The following is a 19429-nucleotide window of genomic DNA, read 5'->3' on the forward strand; positions in this document are numbered from 1 at the left end:
ACCAATTTTAGTAAAACTGTTGCTTTGTCTCATGGATTTTGCTTTTCTGTCTTCATTTCTGGACCACATTTTGTTACCCCTAAGCAGGAATGAGGGATTTTAGAAGTAACTCTCCCTCACTACATCAGTTTCTCATGTGTAGCCTCAGATCATTCAGCCCAAGCTGTGTACACAGAAATTAATTTCCTTGAATAGGATCAAGGAGATGGACATGGTTTGCCTGGTAAAGTGTGGACATGGAACAGGAAAGAAACACTATTAGAAAGTTCCCCTGAGCTCTGGTAAGGCTGGAAGAGTAACAAGAAAAAAGCAGTCTGCAGTCCATGAACTTGACACAAAAGACACAGCTCTTAAGCACCCTAATTATCAACCAAAGCATGAGCCCTTCCCCCAGAGTTTCACAGAAGTTTGTTGTCACTAAATAATATTAACAGATTTTATTCCTGGCAAAATTTAACGTTTTTCTTATCTCTAGTCTCTTTTCTCAAACCTAGTTCCCTACCTTTGCCTGTGGCCAATCTAACTGCAAGTGTAACTTAATGGAAGGAAAAAGGAGGGGAGAAAAAGAGCCCCAGGTTTCACAATACAGATTTAAAACACAGTAGCTCTAAAATACTCCCCCTTAGATTTTATTTCTGAAGAAACTCTGGCTATCAACCTTATTTCATTGTTGTTGATTTAGCATTCAAACACAGAATGGAAATGTCTAGTTTCACTCTGCCTTTTGACAAAAATTCTTGATGGACAAGCTAGTTTTATCTTTTTTGTCTTGGGTTGAAAAATGTAACCAAAATGTGTATTCCATTTTCATCTGTTGAAACCAGTTGGGAGATATTGTTCTTTATCTCTTGTAACTAGGAGGAAAGAGGGCAGATGCCTTCTGTTAATGGGACACCTGATAACACCAGATAAGGCAGTGCCTTCTTTATCTCTTTCATCAACTTTGTCTCTGCCTCCGGGAGACAAATCTTCTGTTAATGGGCCATTAAGGCTCACCAATGACATGAGACATTACATCATCCCATTGTGAGATGCACCACCCAAAAGCGAAGAGCCAACCATTCCCTACCCAGATAAAATGGGGACAAAAGGGACCCCAGAGCAGCCTGTTTCTACTGGATTCCCAGAGGAAGACTGGACCTTTTTCCTGAAGATCATCTCTACTCCCATAGAGCCACATCTGTCACTCCAAGAGGACTTACTTTGGGCTGCTTCCGACATCCTGACCAACAGGGTGTCAGGTTTGCATTCTGACTCTGTCAGTGGTCCTTTGTACTATTGTATTTATCTTATTTTTTACCTTTCTGGTTGTTTGTTCTTCTCTCTCTATTAAATTGTATTTCTGACTTGGAGTCTCACTGGTTTTGCTTTCAAACCAGTACACTTTTGCCAGCCCCTGTGAGTGCAAGTTATCAGAACAATTGCTCCTCTTTTCTCCAGTGATAAAGACAGATGACACTGCACCACTACCTGCCCTCCGTAGCCTCACATTTCAGTGGAAATCAGCATTTAAAGTGGCACATCTTAGAGCCCAAAGGAGAAGAAATCTTCATGGAAAATAGTTCTTCATTTGTACGCAAGGCTCCTGTTGCCATCCGTAAATCACTCAGGCTGCCATTATAACCCAGAACAAGCTGCCATCACCCCTAAATACAGAAGATGGTGTGAAAGATTAACAGGACAAAAACAACAAAGAAGTCATTAAAACACCTAGAAGATAAAATGCATAAAAATATCTCCCCAAATTTCCTTGTGACAAGACAGTGATTGAGCCATAAATCAAAGTTCTTCTTCAGGGGATGTTCAGGGAGAAGGCAGTGCAGCATGTTAACATGAAGGACTGCAGCTCTTACAGTAATGGAGAGAAGCAGAAAACTGATCACTGCCCTCGGTTATTTTAAATGCACTCTTCTTTCCTTCCAGCAGGAAAACAACAACAACAACAACAAAAATTTAAAAACCCACCAAACTTTGTTTTTAACAGAATCAACATAAGTCAGTAGAATGTGGATTTAATGTTAGGTCTCATTTAATTAACTCTTAGCTTTTTCTACGTTACATTTGCACTGCTAAAAAAGCAAAATTGTGATCAATAGATGTTGGATGAATAGATTAAATAATTTCTTTGTCAAAAGTAACTTTCACCAGTACATAGATGTTCATGTTACACAGTTTTTGTATCATAGAAAACAAATAGTTATTCAAAGCAAACAACTCTGGTCCACCATGTACTCCCCAGTGATGATGCACAAGTACCAATGATAGAGAAACGTACTGTCCAGCAAGAATTTGCTTTTAAGGTCACAAAAATAACCAAAACAACAACAATCAAAACCAAAAACAAACAAACAAACAACCCCCCCCCCCCAACTCTCTAATGTTCATTGCACTAAGAAATTCTGAAATCTATCAGTTTTTACTCTCTCTTTTTGCCCTACTACTCCATCAGCTTCATCTGAACATCCCTGAGGTCTGCAGTAAGTAGTGGGATGAAGATGGCTGTAATAAACAACAAGAAAAATGATACCTAACACCAGGCTCAAAATAGTTAAGATGCTTACAATTGTAAAATATATTTGTTTGATAAAGGAAGGTTTCCAGAATATATATACAAACAAAATACCTAGAGTCACAACAGTGTGAGTGGCATAATAAATAGAAATCCAAACTTTTGTTCTTCTCCCCTTTATGTTAAAAAATGAAAAAATTAGAATGATTCCAACTACAGTTCTGTACAGATATTCCATCTTCTTAGACTTACAAAATGTTGTATGCTGTTTCAAAGTCCAAGTGAAGCCACAAATCCAAAGAAATATCAGCAGAATTACAGAAATTCTGACACTTAGTAGAGTGATCAATGAAATACTGAGTATCCAAGAAGTGATGGTAAGCAATTTATAGAAGAGATACATGAACTTGGAAAGCACATGAAATTCACCTTTGTCAGGCAGAGATTTCCGTAGTGATATCTGATAATCAACCATTGATAAGGAGATACCACAAAAAGACATAATAATGGCAGCATCTAAACAAAACACAAGGAAAAATGTTATATGAGAGAAAAAGAAACGTATATTATACTATGATTTCTGAATGAATTTTTAGAAAATGTTATGCTTTCCTAACACTTGCTTTATCCCAGTTTTATATTTCTGCTCCAAAGCAAGTCATCCTAATTTTAAGGCTCACTTTAGTTACTTAAATCTAGGCATCTGATGATGTTTAGTGTGCTTATGTTATCCTGCCCAGCCCTTGGTCCTTAATGGCCTTGCCTAAGGTGCATGTCATATTTGCCACCTCCATACACAGGTGACTTAGAAATTCCCAAAGTATTGCAAATAAACCATAAAAATTAAAGTTTCAGCAACCAATTGATGTCAGTCAGCTGTGTCTAAAATGTAGAAATCTATAACTAAGACTTGATCCTTCTTTTGGTTATATCCAAGATGACATTTGCCTCATCCTTTTCTGTGAGTAAATTTTGACTCTGTGGACTTTGAAGGAACATGAGACACCAATGCAGATATCCCCATTTGTTTAGATAAATTCCAACCGTGAATAAGTCAATGTCCTGCCAATAATTCTGCTAGTTTTAGAGCTGGAAATGGTACAGCTGCTGTCTTGTTTCTGAGAGTTGAACCAGTATCCCTTCACCATATGCATTCTACAATCCTGACATATCCTTAGATTTCGTTTTTACTCTGTTCCTCACCAGTAACATGGGTGATGGTGGTGACAGCTCGCAGGGCTGCTTTAATTATGTTACTGATTTCCAAATGCCTAGCTAGCATTTTTAAAAAGAATCTGTAAGTAAAACCACACATATCAAACTGCTCTACAAATTACAGGCTAATTGCATTTAATTTGTTTTCAAATGATGCATCATTATGTTTCTATTAGATATTATGACTTTTTATATTTATGATGTACAGTATTTATATATGACTTTCCATTTTTATAATGACATTTTCCTTCTTATTGATTTAGCAGAATGGACCATCTACTAGACAGAAATTCTAATTAAATGCAGAGTAATAATACAGTGGAACATATGTTTTCCAAGGTTTGTTTAAAATGTTATCCCGTCATGGGTTATATTTTTAGGTAAAATACTCAGCTTGCAACAGAAGGAAAAAGACAGACTTACATTGATAGAAATGAGTTTTGCCATGTTCCATGAGGATGTAAATCTGAAGCAAAAGTTGTGGTGTGGTCTCAAGAAAAGTCTTGAACACCCTGAGCATGTTAATATCTGTCATTGCATCAATAGCTTGTTTTTGAATGAAGTTGGAAGGGTCTGCTTCTGGTGCCTCTCTGCTTCTTGTTTGTTTAAATGCAACTTGAGAGCCATATTTCAAAGCAAACCAATACCTATTTAAAAAAGAAGACTTGATTAGACAGCACTTTTTAGAAGACCAACTCAATAAAATGATATGGCCTTATGACTTTTTCCATTTTCTACTCAGGTAAAATTTTGTCTGATATGAGGAATATCAGAGAATCATTTAAGACCAGCAGTACCATGCAATAGCAAAACTAATAAAATGGAATGAGACTTGTCTGAATAAAGATTACAAGCTTTCTTTTGTTGGGTTCTTATTTCTTTAAATTACTTCATTTCTGAGAATTCACTTAGCATCTCTCCTCAGTCTCTCTTTGAGATACTCATTCACTTTCTTTGTATCCTTTTCAGGGTATTAATGAATATCCAGCTGTGAACATCCACATCTATGTAAGTAGAATATAGATCAATAAGCCCCACGTATAATACTTGATGAATTGTAAATATAAACCAGACTCTTTTAAAAACCTACTACATTGTTACTTTCTAAATAATCAGGAAGACTTATATTTCAGAAAATAGTTTTCAAGACACATGGATTCATGGGTTGAAAGATTTTGTTAACAATAGGAGTGCTTTTACATGAAGAAGCCATTTGCCTTGGTAAATGAGTGCCACCTCTATGACTTTTAGAATGGTTCCGGTTTATTTTTAATTAAACCTAAATTAACACTCTCTTTTAAAGAGCAGTAAATGCAAAGATACATGGAATTAGTCAGTTATGAGTGGTATAGATTCTGTGTTGTAAAGATTTATTCTGTTCAGGATATTCATATGCTTTTCTTGGCACTCTTATTCTCAGTTACAGCAGCTTTGCTTCAGGCTTGGAAGTGCGAGAGGGGAAAGAACACTGAAGTTTTAATCAAAAATTCTTTTGATAATAACGGATGAACGAGCTGTTGTACATAGTAATCTTTACATCTGAGTTTGGGAAAACATTGTAGTGGCTATAACTAGATGTAGGACCAGAACTCCAGATGCTGGAAATTACAGTATTTCTGCTGCCTCTAATGGACTCACATACAGAGACACACAGCCCCGGAGAGTGACCTGATTCATTGCATTGCTACTTTGGAAGTTAAGAAAGGTAGGAAATAGTCTTTCTGTAATTAACTGCAGAAGTTGTTTCACAGCTAAAGACTTCTTTCCAGTGAACTGTTAAGCAGCAAACAAAAACTCTTTTGGAACAAGTAAACAAATTAAAGCAGGGAGAGCTATCCTCGTTAGTATGCATGTAAATGCTGCCTTGAAGCAAATCACTGCTTGCTCTCTTCTGCTGGTAACTTGACTTCCAGTGGTCACTAACACTGACTGGGCAGACTGTAGGCTGTTTTGAACTCTGCAGCACTGCAATAGAACTGTCATTGCTGGTAACCTGCTATGAGCCTTGCAAGGCCTCAGAACTGAGCCTCACCAGGCCTGTTCCATTTGAAATTTTCTTGACCTGTCTGTGACTTTGTATTACATGGCTTAGCTTGGGCTTTCTGCAGAAAAGATGGTGATTTCTTCCAGTTGACTAGGTAGCTGATTTGTTATACTTTTGTTTTCATTTTTGTGCCATAGTCATAGTTTTATATAGGCAACAGTAACAGGCAGATATGCATCAAATGAGATATTTATTACATTCATGATGATGTAGGATAGAGAAATCTAGTCTTGCTATGATAGCAGAGGTCCTGAGATGTGGAGAGATAGGATACAGTGTGGAAAAGGGCATGCATAGGATGATAAGGAATGGCTTGAAAAAAGGGATTGGGATGAAAAAATATGTGTGTAACAATTTTAACTGTATTATTATTATTGTTATTACTAAAGATTTTTATGCATAGAAGTATTCTTTCTTTTTCTGTAACAAATAGATCTAGACTAATAATGATTCTTAGAACCAACTGTTAAAATTTCACTTATACTAAGTTTAAGGCTTTATAGGTATATAAATCCATGTGTTTGTCCATAAACAGGATTTTGATCATAACAGCCTTCAGACATCCCTTCCAAGCCTATTTCTACTTAGTTCCCAGATGTTTTAAGCTTCTAACATTCTTCTCCAATGAACCCACTTTGACTATAACCAGCAGGCAAGGACAGCATAAGTACTCGTTTGTAAAGAAAACTCACAGTTATTCAACCAATTTTTCTAGCCTTGCAAAGACTGCTAGAGCCTTTCCTCTTAAAAAACAGAACAAAACAACTAATTTAGTAAAAAAATTATGACAGTTGTATCATTCATTTGGATCTGTTTTCCTGAGAAATGAAGCAGAACACCATATGCCAACACTTGGTTATCTTACACAGTTGTACAAGACTGCTAATACACAGGCTGAGAAAGGCAAGGTCCTATGCCTTAACTTGCCTCCTACTTACATTCCGTAGACAGCATCTGAGATGACCTCAAGATTCATGCTGAAGTGCAGCTTTCCAATTCCCTGGCCATCGCCAGGACCGCACACAGCACGGACCTGATGAAACCCGCGCTGTTGCATTTACCGTGTGTAGAGAACAGAGGGCAGCAGATCATTAGACAGCCAGATCTCACGGATCATCTCGTCCCAAAGTAACACTGGAGCACAGTACTCTTCTCCTTACGAAGGGAGCTAGGGAGAATCCCTGGCTCCTTCAGAAGTTAAAAGTTTTATCTATACCACCTTTAAAGACCAAATCCTTTGACCACAGGGAAGGCAGTGTAGGGGTCTCTTCCACAGCCACCAGCAAGACAGCCAGGATTGTCAGTTCCTGGGTTAAGGGCATGCTAGAGCATTCATGACTTATTCCCTGGTATGTCAAGGCATGTTGACCATACAAGTGAGAATTGCAACATGGAAGCAGCAATAGGAGTAGGTGTGGAGCAGCTTTGTAGCTCCTCAAGAGCCTTAGGGGACAAGCCTTTGCTTTTCTCCTTGCAGAGATTCATAGACTGCATCCCTGCCACTCAGTCCCTGAGCTGGCTCTAGATCCATTATTTACTCCCAAAGGAAACTCATTTTTATGGTTTTGTGTATTTATCTTATTGTTCTCTGAATAACCACTCATAAGCAAAAAACTGAACTGTTTGGCAAGGCATCTAAAGCTTTTTTCTGTTTATATAACAATTAGTATTCCAAAACATCTGGTTCTTGCATCTGAGATGTAAAAGTCTGGAAAGTTTGCGGTGTTTTCAAGAAAACACAATTGGGTAGACTTATCTACTAGTTGTCCATGGACTCACTCACCATAGCCTGTGTTTGTCCAAGCAGCAAGAAGTGGAAACCAGGTACACAAGTTTCAATCTGCAGAGCTCACAGCTGAGATGGCAGGTAATATGCAAGGCAAAAAATGCCCTAAAAGGAATATTTCAGCTGGATGCATACCTGAAATCAATTTCAGTTTTCAAACTCATTCCTTCTGAGCACTGTATATTAGGTTTGTATTTTTATAAGATGATATGCTATGTATTTGTCACTTGTAGTGGTTTTGGTTAGTCCACTTCTGACTTTGAACACAATAGAATACATTATATTTTCTAGTAAAGTCCAAATACTTCTACTGCTCTTTGATTATGTATTAAGTAGGGTGGCATTCTCTGAGCTCCACATGCTTATGTCACTGTAACGTCACTGTGACAAGTTTTCATATTCTTAGAGTATTTTGTACTTTCGTTCTCATCTGTTCCTTTGGCATGTAACATGACCTTTTAGGAAGGGCTCAAAGACAACTTTTAGACCCAGTGATGAAATTCCTAGCCAAGGGCAAAGTTCAGTCCATACTAAAGGATAGGTGAGGTTTAAATTTTCTCCTTTATCATGCCCACAGCTCAGTTAAACCCTGTGCCTACTTTTAAACTATTATAGCTATACTCCTCTAATTGATTTTCCTATAATATATCTATTGCTATAGAAGTTCTGTGCTTCAATATTCATAAACTGTAAAAAGTCTTTTTAAAAGGTACTGCAACTGTAATAAAAATACATTAATTAGAAGTATTGGATTAGTTATGCATTTTAGGTAGAGGTACATCCTAAATTGAATGTGAAATGGTTATGTCAGTAATACAGACAAATGCAAGTTTACTATTTACTTTTTCTCCCTATAAATTCATTAAAGAGAATATGTTTTTCATTATTTCAATGCATATAAACTACTTGGAAGCCAACAGAGAAAAAAACCTACAATTTTTTTGCAACTGGAATTGCTATATGTGAATGGTAAAGAATTACCAGTGTTTCTAAATATCATTCACGTTGACAGGAGGGGAAAAAAAAGGGATCTCTGCCTTTGCAGTGTTGCTTTGTGGAGAACACAGATGACAGGGCTCCTACTTATAGGAGCCCTGTTATAAACACTCATGGAAACATGGCTTCACTGTCTCTCTGTTCTTGAGATGTTCTTAAATGTTCACCATCATTTCACAAATGATGAAGTTTGATCCTCCTTGTAAAATTAGGAAGGCTTTGTCTCTGGCTGGGAATTCACAGGGGTGACAGCTATTTGGTTTTGTTGTTTCACAGCCTTCACACATGACAAGCAAGCTGCCTTGCCAATGTTTCCATATCACATGCTTCCCCTCCGAGTTCCACTGCCTTTGCAACACTATCCCAGTATTAGACTACACGTTCCATCTCATCAAACTACACTGATAGATATTTGGGTGCCATTTAGAAGTTCATATAGGCAGGGTGTGAGTGGCCTGGCAATAATGATTGTCCTGTCTAAATTCTGGTCATGCAGTCACAGCTTTCAGCACTGTATAAATCCTTGTCAAAGGAAAATGACTCTCTGCTGAATGTTAAATTTCACCTTCTAAGTATCAAAATACTTGGATTAAACCCATTAAACTGATGTAATGAAGTCAATACTTAGGTCAGTACATTTATATTAAGAAAATGTGATCAAGCACATAGAATCAAAGAAACATTTGGTTTGGAAAAGATCTTTAATATCATTGAGAACAACCACTGCTCCAGCAGTATCAAATCCACCACTAAACCATGTCCCTAAGTGCCAGGTCTACATATATTTTAAATATCTCCAGAGGTGGAGACTCACCCACTTCCTTGGGCACCTGTTCCAATGTTTGTCAACCCTTTCAGTGAAGAAAATTTTCCTAATATCCAATCCAAACTTTCCCAATGCAAGTTGGGGCCATTTCCTCTCATCCTGTCTGTCACTTGTTACTTGAGGGAAGAGATTGACCCCCACCTGACGACAGCCTGCTTCCATTTGTAGAGAGCAGTAAGAGTTTCACACAGGGTGTAGAGTAACTTAATTTCAGTGACATCTCCAAGCCAGATGACCCAACATCCTCGTTCCTTTTCAGTTCCACTCGCAGGGCCTCATACCTGTTATGCCAGGGCACCTGTGAAGGTGGGGTAGTCACAGGGGAGACACACCTCCTGCACTGGGCAGGAACTTGTTGCCATTGTCCCCTAGCCTTAAGTCGCTGTGCTCAGCCAGGTGAAGAGCAGATAGAATCATCCATAGCATGGATGCTTGCCTGTGGGGCTGTCTCACGAAAGGCAGGGTGTGATTCCAGCAGTCTGCATGTGTCTCTCTCTCTCTCTCTCTCTCCCTGATACTCCTCAACCTACTCCCCTGCTCCCAGAGCTCTGTCACTAAGCAGAGGAGTTCCTTTTCCAGAGTACATCTCCCACAGGTGTGCTCACTGCTGCCAGCTGGTACTGCTTCAGAACAGGGCCCACCCTGCAGCCCATCACCTATGTTACCTCTGAATTTTTCTCATTGCCTTTTAGAAACATGTAATGAAATAAAATTTTAGTCAGCATAGTTAATATGTACGTTTTTAACTTAATTTTGCCTCCTTGCAGAGCCTACTATTTCATATTAAATATAATTACAGGTATGCACTCTTTCCAATAAAAGAAACGAAAGTCTTCTTAGATAAGAAATTTTTTAAATTTTGTTTTCCTCTGATTTTATATATATGGTATATATGTATATACATATATATAGCAATATGATTTTCATATTTATTATTTAGCATTGTCAGTGTGTTAGTGAAACCAAACTGATTCCCATTGTTCTGTGCACTGAACAAACCTCCAGTTCCCAAAGGGTACTAGTTTATAAGTCACCAGTTCCAGTACCTAAAGAGAGCCTAGAAGAAAGCTGAAGAGGGTCTTCGTACAAGAGTGTGGAGTGATACAACAAGGGGGAATGGCTTCAAACTGAAAGACAGTAGGCTAAGACTAAGAAACTCTTTCCTGTTAGGGTGGTGATGCACAAGTTGCCTAGAAAAGCTGTGGGTGCCTCATCCCTGGAAGTGTTCAAGGCCATGTTGGATGGGGCTTTGATCAACCTGGTCAAGTGGAAGGTGTCACTGCCCATGGCAGGGGGGTTGAAACAAGCTGATTTTTAAGGTCCCTTCCAAATCATTCTAGGAGTCCAAGCTCAAAGATGGAACAGGAGGTGTAAAAGGAGATGAAAGAAGGAAGAAAGAAAGACAGAAAGGAAAAAAATGAAAAATCATAATTTGATAAGGTTCATTCACATATTATAATTTCAAGCATCCAGAGTTCACTGACCAGATCTTATTTACTGGTTAGGCCCTCATTTTCCTCTTTGAATGAGTATGGATTTCTGCCCCAAATGACCGTCTGGAGAATCTCACTTTAACAAGTGTGACCTGACTTGGCAGAATCTATTTTTATCCATTTACTGCACAGATAAACCTGAGAGACTCATTGTCTAAATTAACTGCATAAATCAGATGACTAAGAGGGAGGACAGGAGGAAGTTGTACCTTGATACACCTAAGGAAAATACATATAATAATAAAAGTATATACATATATAATAAAAGTATATAATAGTTAATCATGAAGGTACAAGCACAGATGCCAGCTTGCTGTTTCCAGTTTACAGTATGCATTACCACACTGCTGAATTGTGAGGAGTAGCTGAAAGAACTTTGTAACTTGTACATAACATCTTGGAAACTTTCCAACCATAAATAGCAGCACTGGAGAAAATATCATTCATGCAATAAAGAATAAGCGACCAAGTCGACAACACCATCAAAGTAAAGGACAAAATAATGTTTAATAAGCCACTCAGAGAATATGGAGTTAATTATGGGGAAGAAGATTCAAAATTATAGAAATTCATGGTAAGAAATATTCGTTGGAAAGAGTATGAGTTCAAGTAAATTTAAGAGTTTTGTGCATCCCTTTAGAGTTAAGGTAATCCACTAAGCAAACAAAGTTCCTTATCACCATTAAGTCAGTCCCTGTTGGAAGATTGCTGCAAGTATCCTTACTAAAGATTCAGATTGGTTGTGAATGATACAAATCATTACTTCCAGGTATATGGAAGAAGAACTACATGTCCATCCAAACCTGACAAAATTTACCACTGGCATAACCAGACAAACATCCATTTACTTTCATGGAGCAATAATTGTAAAGGCCAGAATTGGTCTTGTCCCTGAAGCCATACTAAGCACTTCTTAATAACTGTCCTAAAGCACCATGATTTCTCATTTTAAAATAAATATTTAAATGCACTTACCTTATAAAAATTCCACAATGAAAGAGATGAACTAGAAAAACCAATTTCAGCTTCCCAGTATCAGTATCTTCCCAGTCATTTTTAAACCACTCATAACTAAATATCTGAGTTATTATTGATGAGAGACCTCTAAAACACAGTATCAATATACTCCAAGAATGTTGTCCTTGATAGAAATATCTACAAGCTACCCAGAAGTCCACTCCAATATCAACTACATAAATTATCATTCCACCAACTAAAACAAAGAAATTCTGCTTAGTAAATTTCATCATGTGTTAAACTGCCACTGTTGCCATTTTCTCCTGACAATGTAAAGGAATCTAAATGTTTTCCTACAATGGAGTCTTTTTCCTGACAATGCCACCTGCTCATACAAAGCAGGTTCATTAGCATATTGCTTCATACAAAGGCAAATTGGGTTATCAATTTTTATTATGGCAAAGAGACTTGCATTTTTCCGTGCTCTTGATTTAAATATTAAATTAATTTCTAAAATACACATCTATTCTGGAAAAGATAAATGTAAATTGTCTTTTTAATTGATGGAGTCATTCTTCATTACTGATTCCTAAAAAGAAGAAGAAAAAAAGGAAGATTAGCAGTAGCAATATCTTCATAATTTAAAACATCCTACAACAATTCTCATGACCATTTGAACAGGCAAGTACAAAATGCAGAATGTGCTGAGATACCGGTGAACAATCAGCCCAAGAGAGCTGCATTTCTTCTGAGGTCACCCACTTTTCCAAGCAGTGACTCTCCACTCAAGCAGCTGTTGAGATAATTCCTAAGAGTTGCAAAACACTAATAAACAAGCAAGTTTTTAAAAGCAGCTTATGGAAAAAAGTTTGATTCCTTCCCAGAACTTTCCTAATTTCTGAACTCTTCTCCTTTACTGTGCACAGCTCAAAACGTTGAGAAAACTTTTGTCTTGAGCACACACCATGGTATCAGAATAAACATAATTTGACCGTTTCCAACTGTGTTACTGCATTTGTGTGCATACTTCCAGTGTTTTTATCATTCCTGCTTGGTTTTCCACATGCAGTAGGAAAGTGCTAAATAGAATTGCAGCTCTCCTGTTAAAGAGGCTTGTAAGAATCCAGACCTAAACCAGTCTATAACTCTTTGAGAAATGTCTTCTAAGCTGTGTGTAGCTACACATAGATATATGTGTGGTTAAGATTTAACCACACAGCTCACTGCAAATATAATTAATTTGTAGTCAGAACTACATTTTATATTGCCCAACACTGCAAGGAATCTTATGACTTCTTGGGTAGTCCTTACATGTCTTTCCTCTCTAGGTCTGTGGCATTTGGCAAGTGAAACAGAAAAGCTAAAAGGCAGTACATTCTTTTTCTCATTCACCTCTGCAAAGCTATAACATTAAAATTATAAAGTTCCTTTACTTCATTTATATATCTTAGGCAAAATCTGCTGGCAGCAAATGCAAAGGATGGGATGCAGGACATGCCAAGGCTGGGCTGGTGCCAGTGCCAAACAGCTGCAGACAATACATGGGGAACAGCTGCACCAGGGAACTTGGAGCAGGGAAAGGGCATGTGGAGGCAGGCCCCTGTGGATTTTTGTGAATTTAGGCACACTGCCACAGAGGAATGAAATGAGAGAATTGGTTAATAACCCATAAAAAAAGGTAATGACTGTTCTTTGCTTGGGTTGACTGGGCTCATCTTCACTATGACCTAGGTACAAACCCTAAAAGAAGAACTTAAGAACTTAATTTCCTAATGAAGACAAGTGGGAACATAACAGCCTGAAAAGGTGCTGATTGCGTGGATTATTTTTTTGGATCTAGTCCTTAGCTATTTCTAGCCTCTCATTCTATCTCCTACTTAGGTTTCATGTCCTGGCCCAGAAGAGGTCAGAAAGATCAGGCGATCTTGCAGCTGGGATAGCTGGAATCCTTTCACTCTTCTTTCCTATTCTCTCTGATAAAATACCACTAATCTCTTGCAAATCACTAATGCAATTTACATCCAATTCACAGTTAGATTCTGGGAAGTGGACTTCAGTACAAAGTCCAGCATAAATTGAACTCTGTGTTTACAAACACAAAAAATCAAGTTAACCATGAGCCAGCAATGTCTCTGTGTGGCCAAGAAGGCAAATGGCATTGTGGGGTGCACTATGAACAGTGTGGCCAGCAGGACAAGGGGGGTTATTCTCCCCCTCTACTCTGCCCTGGCGAGGCTGTATCTGGGGTACTGTGCCCAGTTTTGAGACCCCCAGTTCAATAAAGACAAGAAACTACTGGAGAGGGTCTGGCAGAAGATTACAAAGGTGTTTGGGAGACTGGAACATCTCTCACATAAGGACAGGCTGAGGGAGCTGGTTCTGTTCAAGGTGGAGAAGAGACTACTGAGAGGGGTTCTTATCAATGAACACAAACATCTTAAGGCCAGGTTTTAAGAAGATGGGGCCAGACTCTTTTCAGTGATGCCCAGCAATGGGAAAACGGGCAATGGGCACAAACTGAAACACAGGGAGTTCCATCTGAATATGAGAAAAAACTTTACTTTGAGGGTGACAGAGCACTAGAACAGGCTGCTCAGTGGTTGTGGAGTCTCCTTCTCTAGAGATATTCCAAACCTGCCTGGATGCAATCCTGTGCAATCTGTTACAGGTGAACCTGCTTTAGCAGGGTGTTTGGATTAGACGATCTTCAGAGGTCCCTTCCAACGCAAATTGATTTGGGACTCTGAATTTATGTCCGGAAATTTGTGTGTGAACCAACTTAAGAGTTTATTACTAGGGTTCATTCAAGAAAATACCAAAGGAAACAGTATTTACTCCATGTAACAACGTCATTCTGCAACTTGAGTACCACCTTTGTCAAGCTGTATCTCTGGTTTTTAGAACAGATTAAAAACAAAAAACAAACATGAAACAAAACAAAACAAGCAAGTTCACTATTGACTGTTACAGGAAGCACAACAGTAACAAGTTAGTCATTACCTGGATTCAAACAGAAAGTTCTTTGGAAGACACATTATGGCCAAATTAGGCAAGATACCAAGGTTCACATTTAATGACTAATACTGTACCAAACATTTGAGTGGCAAGGAGTAGCCTCTAATCTTGCACCTGAAATGAGTAAAAAAAGTAACAGGATTCCTCCCTCTTTACAGCCTCCCTGTCCCTTTTGTATGTGAACACTTCACAAAGAGGAATATGAGAAAGGAAGATTTACAGGCAGACTCCTCTGAAATGGGCATGAAGAGTAGCTGTGAGCCAGGGGATTTCTACTCCTCACAAACCTACTGTCCAAACTGCTGTCATGTCAGCAGTCTGCAGACCTGTCTGGACATCTTGGTGCTATTTGAAGCCATCAGGTTAGTTGAGATAAATGAAGAGCCACACACTATCAAGCATGTCAGTTTGTTCACTCTCATCATTATTTTGAATAACAATTCCAGTCCTGAAAGGGCCTTGGAACAGCTAAGAAGACATAAGGTTTATATTTTGCTCATGGCAACCTAAAAAAAATTCTACCCAAGGCTCACAAATCTGTAATCACAAATGTCCATTGTCTCAATTCCAAGTCCAAGCACCAACACCTGTTTACAGGGGCACATGAAATCACTGTTGAAGATCCCAGCCTTTAATAGCCCTACATTTTATGCATGACAGCACTCCAAAGAATACCACGGTCTCAGGTGGGGTTCAATTAAGTGCCACAGGAGTGTTTCGTATCAATCAGAATTAAATTGTCCCCAATCTTATTAAATAGATGAGATCTAACATGACAGGAGCAGGAAGAGTAAACTGTCAGTCAACATAAATATAAGCCCCCTCTAAAAACATTTTTTGGTATAGAATCATTTTGAGATAAAGCAGAAACAATAAAATTGGATTAGTAAGGCTTCAGTTCTCACTACATATTTAAAATTCTATTTTAAAATGCAGTTACCTTAATTCTGGCCATGGATAGAGGTTTTTTTCACTTCAAAAACTGTAGATTTCCATATTCATGGGTTTCCCATCCATACTTTTACAAGACTTGAAATCCAAGGAAATTAAATGGCTTACTGATATAACACAAAGTTAAACTCAAATCATATGGAAACCATGTGACACAGTTAATGATTTGCTATCTGTACGGAACTGTCCGTCTTATAATTGTATTATAAAAATTGTATTCTAAAAATCTGGTAGAGAAGTCTTTTTTAATAATATATACTAAGTTTAATAATTATAAATTTTTCTTCTATAAAATAATTTAACATTTTACTTCATCAAAGTTAGAAAACCACTTTGCCTCTGTATGTTTCTGTATCTGTGTATTCATTATCAAATTTAGACTTTAGTTCTTTAGAACTGTTGAGTAAAGGCCAATAAATATTTCTGGAAACACAAGTGTATGTGTGTGCAATTATATGCATATATATGCTTATATATATAGTCATTCATTTATTTGTATACCCATGTATATATCCCAAAGATTTATGCAAAATGAACAATCTTTTTGGCTATAATAAAAAACTGTAGTATAATGCACTTTAAAAAAAAATTCTTTCTGTGCAATGATGCTTAAAGAGATTGGATGTGGCCAAGGACAGGTGATTAAAATTGTTTTCCTCTGGTAAAACTACAGGTGTTTGCAAGAGTCTGCTCCACATGAGCTGTTGGTACACAGCATGAAATTTTTTTGCATGTTTAAAACAGCTGCAGGTACAAAGCACAGGTGTGATTCCACCTCTGTGACTGCGGTGCACAGGATGATGCTCACTCTCAGCCTGTAACCTTTCTAGCTCTTAGGACAGGAGGTACAATCTTCAGTGTCTTCACAACGAACACAATATCAACCCTTGTCTCTTTTTGTGTGCCTCCCTGCTTCTCCCTTACACTTTAGAAACACGCTAGTCCTAAGCAGTCACTGCGGTGCTTGAAAGACCATTAAGTCAGACAAGTCACAAACTCACTGCTATGACTGTTGTTATAATTAAAAAAAATTACAAAAACTCTATAGCACATAAAGAGGGGCAAAGTTTGTGTACCTGAGTGGAGTGTAAATCAACCAACCCACAAGATAAATTACCGGCTGGATGATTTGTCTGTTTTCTGGTTAGACATGGCACAGCAAGCACAATTCTAAACTGTTACAAATCTCTCATGGTATTCAGTACATAGCCTTTTATTTGCTTCCAAATGTGGTAGGAGGGACCCTTGATGAGCCTTCTCTTCTCCAGACTGGACAGTATCAGCTCTTTCAGCTTTTCTTTATTAGAGAAATGTCCCAGGCCCTTCATCACCTCCCACACACCTGCTGATCTGACTGTTTTACATTTTCTACACAATGTTGCCCCTCCATACAGGAATCTTGCAGCCCATGGCCTTTCTCTCTGCAAAATCTGCTTTACTTCTTTTTGGTTTAAGGTCTTTTTACTTATCTCTGTACCAGATAAAAAGAATAAAAATATAATGAAAAAGAAAGAAAAATTCTGCAAGTAAAAAAATCCTCTCAACGAGATATTCATGTGCCAATGGCTATGAAGATAAATCTCTCAAGACATTTTCTGCTTTTCAATTGGTTCTGACTAATTATTGCAGAATTACATGCTTGTGCTTAGGTCTATTAGGCTATTACAAGCCACAGTGTAGAGGCATTTATACCAAATATTTAAACTTAAAATGTGAAAAAAGCCAAGTGCCAGTACTCAAAGATTTCTTGAGTGCTAAAAATTCAAACCTTGTGGGACTTTCAGAAATACCAGTCTGCATCTTGTGTATCTCATAGTTGTTAAAAAATTAATCATTGTATATTATCAACAATCTATTTTTAGGTTTATTTATTTATTATTTAGAAAACTCAGCTCGTTTTGGTTTTTTTATTGGTAGCCTACCTGCTTCAGAACATTTTACCCCTCAAAAAATTTAGCAAAACAGTCAGAGAACCAAAAGAACTTGAGGGTATACATTCATCTTTTATTGCACCACATCAGAGCATAATAGCAGGACTTTCACTACATGCCTATTAACCTCTGTATTAGAAGAGAAACAACAGATTTTTTAAACAGATGGGCTTGTGCGGGAAATGAAGATGATCAAAGAACCTGTATTTTGTTCTCCAACGAAGAACCATTCTCCAAATGGTTCTCCAACCATTGCTGCCACCTACAGATGAAACAAAATCACAGCTCCTGCCTAAAATCAGAAAATGCTTTACTACAAGGACAGCAAGAGTAGTAACAAGTATTCCCCGAAGAACAAATCTACAGCTCCCCAAACAATTCTTAATTTGGGGAAAAAAAAAAATCTTGTGATGTTAAAAATAATGGCACCTTACCGCGTTATCAATAACATCTAAAATTCAGATATATAATCTTGGGAATCCTCTCTAAACATTCAGAATTTTCTTAAAAATAGAAAAACACTTAAATACACAACTTGCCTTGGCTTAGGTAGTAGCTTCTTCTAATGACTTAACTAAACTTTACCTGAAGACTGAAAATGGGTTGAATGTACCAATAGCTATACAAATATGCTACAAAATAAGAGGGTACCTCAAGATTAGGTAAATTCAGGTCTAGTCACATTTTCTTACAAAAGACCATACAGGCAAATGATATGGGGAGAGACTAGAATATTTTGTATGCAGTTTTCTTGATTATTTCAGCAGCATACCTGCATACATAAATGCTTCTTTCCTTTGACCTGAAACATCCCTTCTGTTGTCTGTAGTTGATGCTTTAATGAGCATGAAAATAAAAAAAATAAATATAATGGTTTCATAACTCAAATAAGCAAATGGGTATCTTAACTAAGTAAAGGTTTATCACATAAATCAAGGAAATTGGCTTGAAGGCCTAAATATATGGATTACAGTTTCTAGAAGTGGCTTTGTATTGCTAAAATCACCTTATAACAAGTACCACATGAGATTTTTTTATAAAATAATCAGATAATATTTGAAATTCTAATATTAGTAAAGTTACCTGCAGTAATATTACCTGCTTTTATTTCAGGTTAAATTATATTTGTTCTTCATTTACAGGTAGTTTAAGGAGAGAACAAATCTGCCTTATTTGCTTTAACGATGTCACTTGAAAAGCAATTAATCAGGGGTTTCAAAGGAGACGCTGCAAAGCCAAACAGGTACATTTCAGCACTTTGCGGGATATACAACGAATACTGCTTGCAAACACATTGTTTCTCCTTGGATGACAGTGACATAATTTCACAAAATCACAGGATGGCTGAGCTGGGGAGGGATCACTGAAGTTCATGTTTGAAGCCCCAGCTCAAGCAGGCCCTAGAGCAGAACCTAGAGCCAGTTGCCCAGGACGGTGTCCAGAGGAGTTTTGAGCATCACCAAAGACACAACCTCCACAACCTCCCTGGGCCTCCTGTGCCAACTCCTGGTCATGCACACAGTGAAAAAGTGTTTCCTGATGTTCGGAGTGAACACCCTGTGTTCCTGTTTGTGCCCGCTGCCTCTGGCCCTGGCACTGGGCACCATGACAGGATCTGAGGCAATTGCCCTGTGACAGAGCCTGGCTCTGTCCACTACACACCCTCTCTTCACGTTTTGACACACGTTGATATGATTTTCCTGAGC

At 37.9% G+C, this 19429-nt stretch overlaps 1 protein-coding gene across 1 annotated transcript; it reads right to left on the reverse strand.

The window, feature by feature from the left end:
* Positions 1-2381: 2381 nt before the first annotated feature.
* Positions 2382-12119, reverse strand: XKR9 (XK related 9). The gene is made up of 3 exons (XM_063419566.1): positions 11845-12119; positions 4148-4371; positions 2382-3025 (listed from the first exon to the last, which is right to left on the reverse strand). The coding sequence occupies exons 1-3, from the start codon at positions 12117-12119 to the stop codon at positions 2382-2384; spliced, it is 1143 nt and encodes a 380-aa protein (XP_063275636.1).
* Positions 12120-19429: the final 7310 nt, after the last annotated feature.

This window comes from Prinia subflava, chromosome 1 (genome assembly GCF_021018805.1).
Source record: "Prinia subflava isolate CZ2003 ecotype Zambia chromosome 1, Cam_Psub_1.2, whole genome shotgun sequence".
NCBI lineage: Eukaryota > Metazoa > Chordata > Aves > Passeriformes > Cisticolidae > Prinia > Prinia subflava.

What these genes read in the sequence shown, in the direction of transcription:
- XKR9 (XM_063419566.1), bottom strand. Translation starts at nt 12,119, where the DNA reads ATGATGAAATTTACTAAGCAGAATTTCTTTGTTTTAGTTGGTGGAATG. An exon ending in CATTGTGGAATTTTTATAAG is followed by an intron (nt 4,372 to 11,844) that starts GTAAGTGCATTT and finishes TTTTTTAAATAG; the next exon opens with GTATTGGTTTGCTTTGAAAT. An exon ending in CAAAACTCATTTCTATCAAT is followed by an intron (nt 3,026 to 4,147) that starts GTAAGTCTGTCT and finishes TGTTTTGTTTAG; the next exon opens with ATGCTGCCATTATTATGTCT.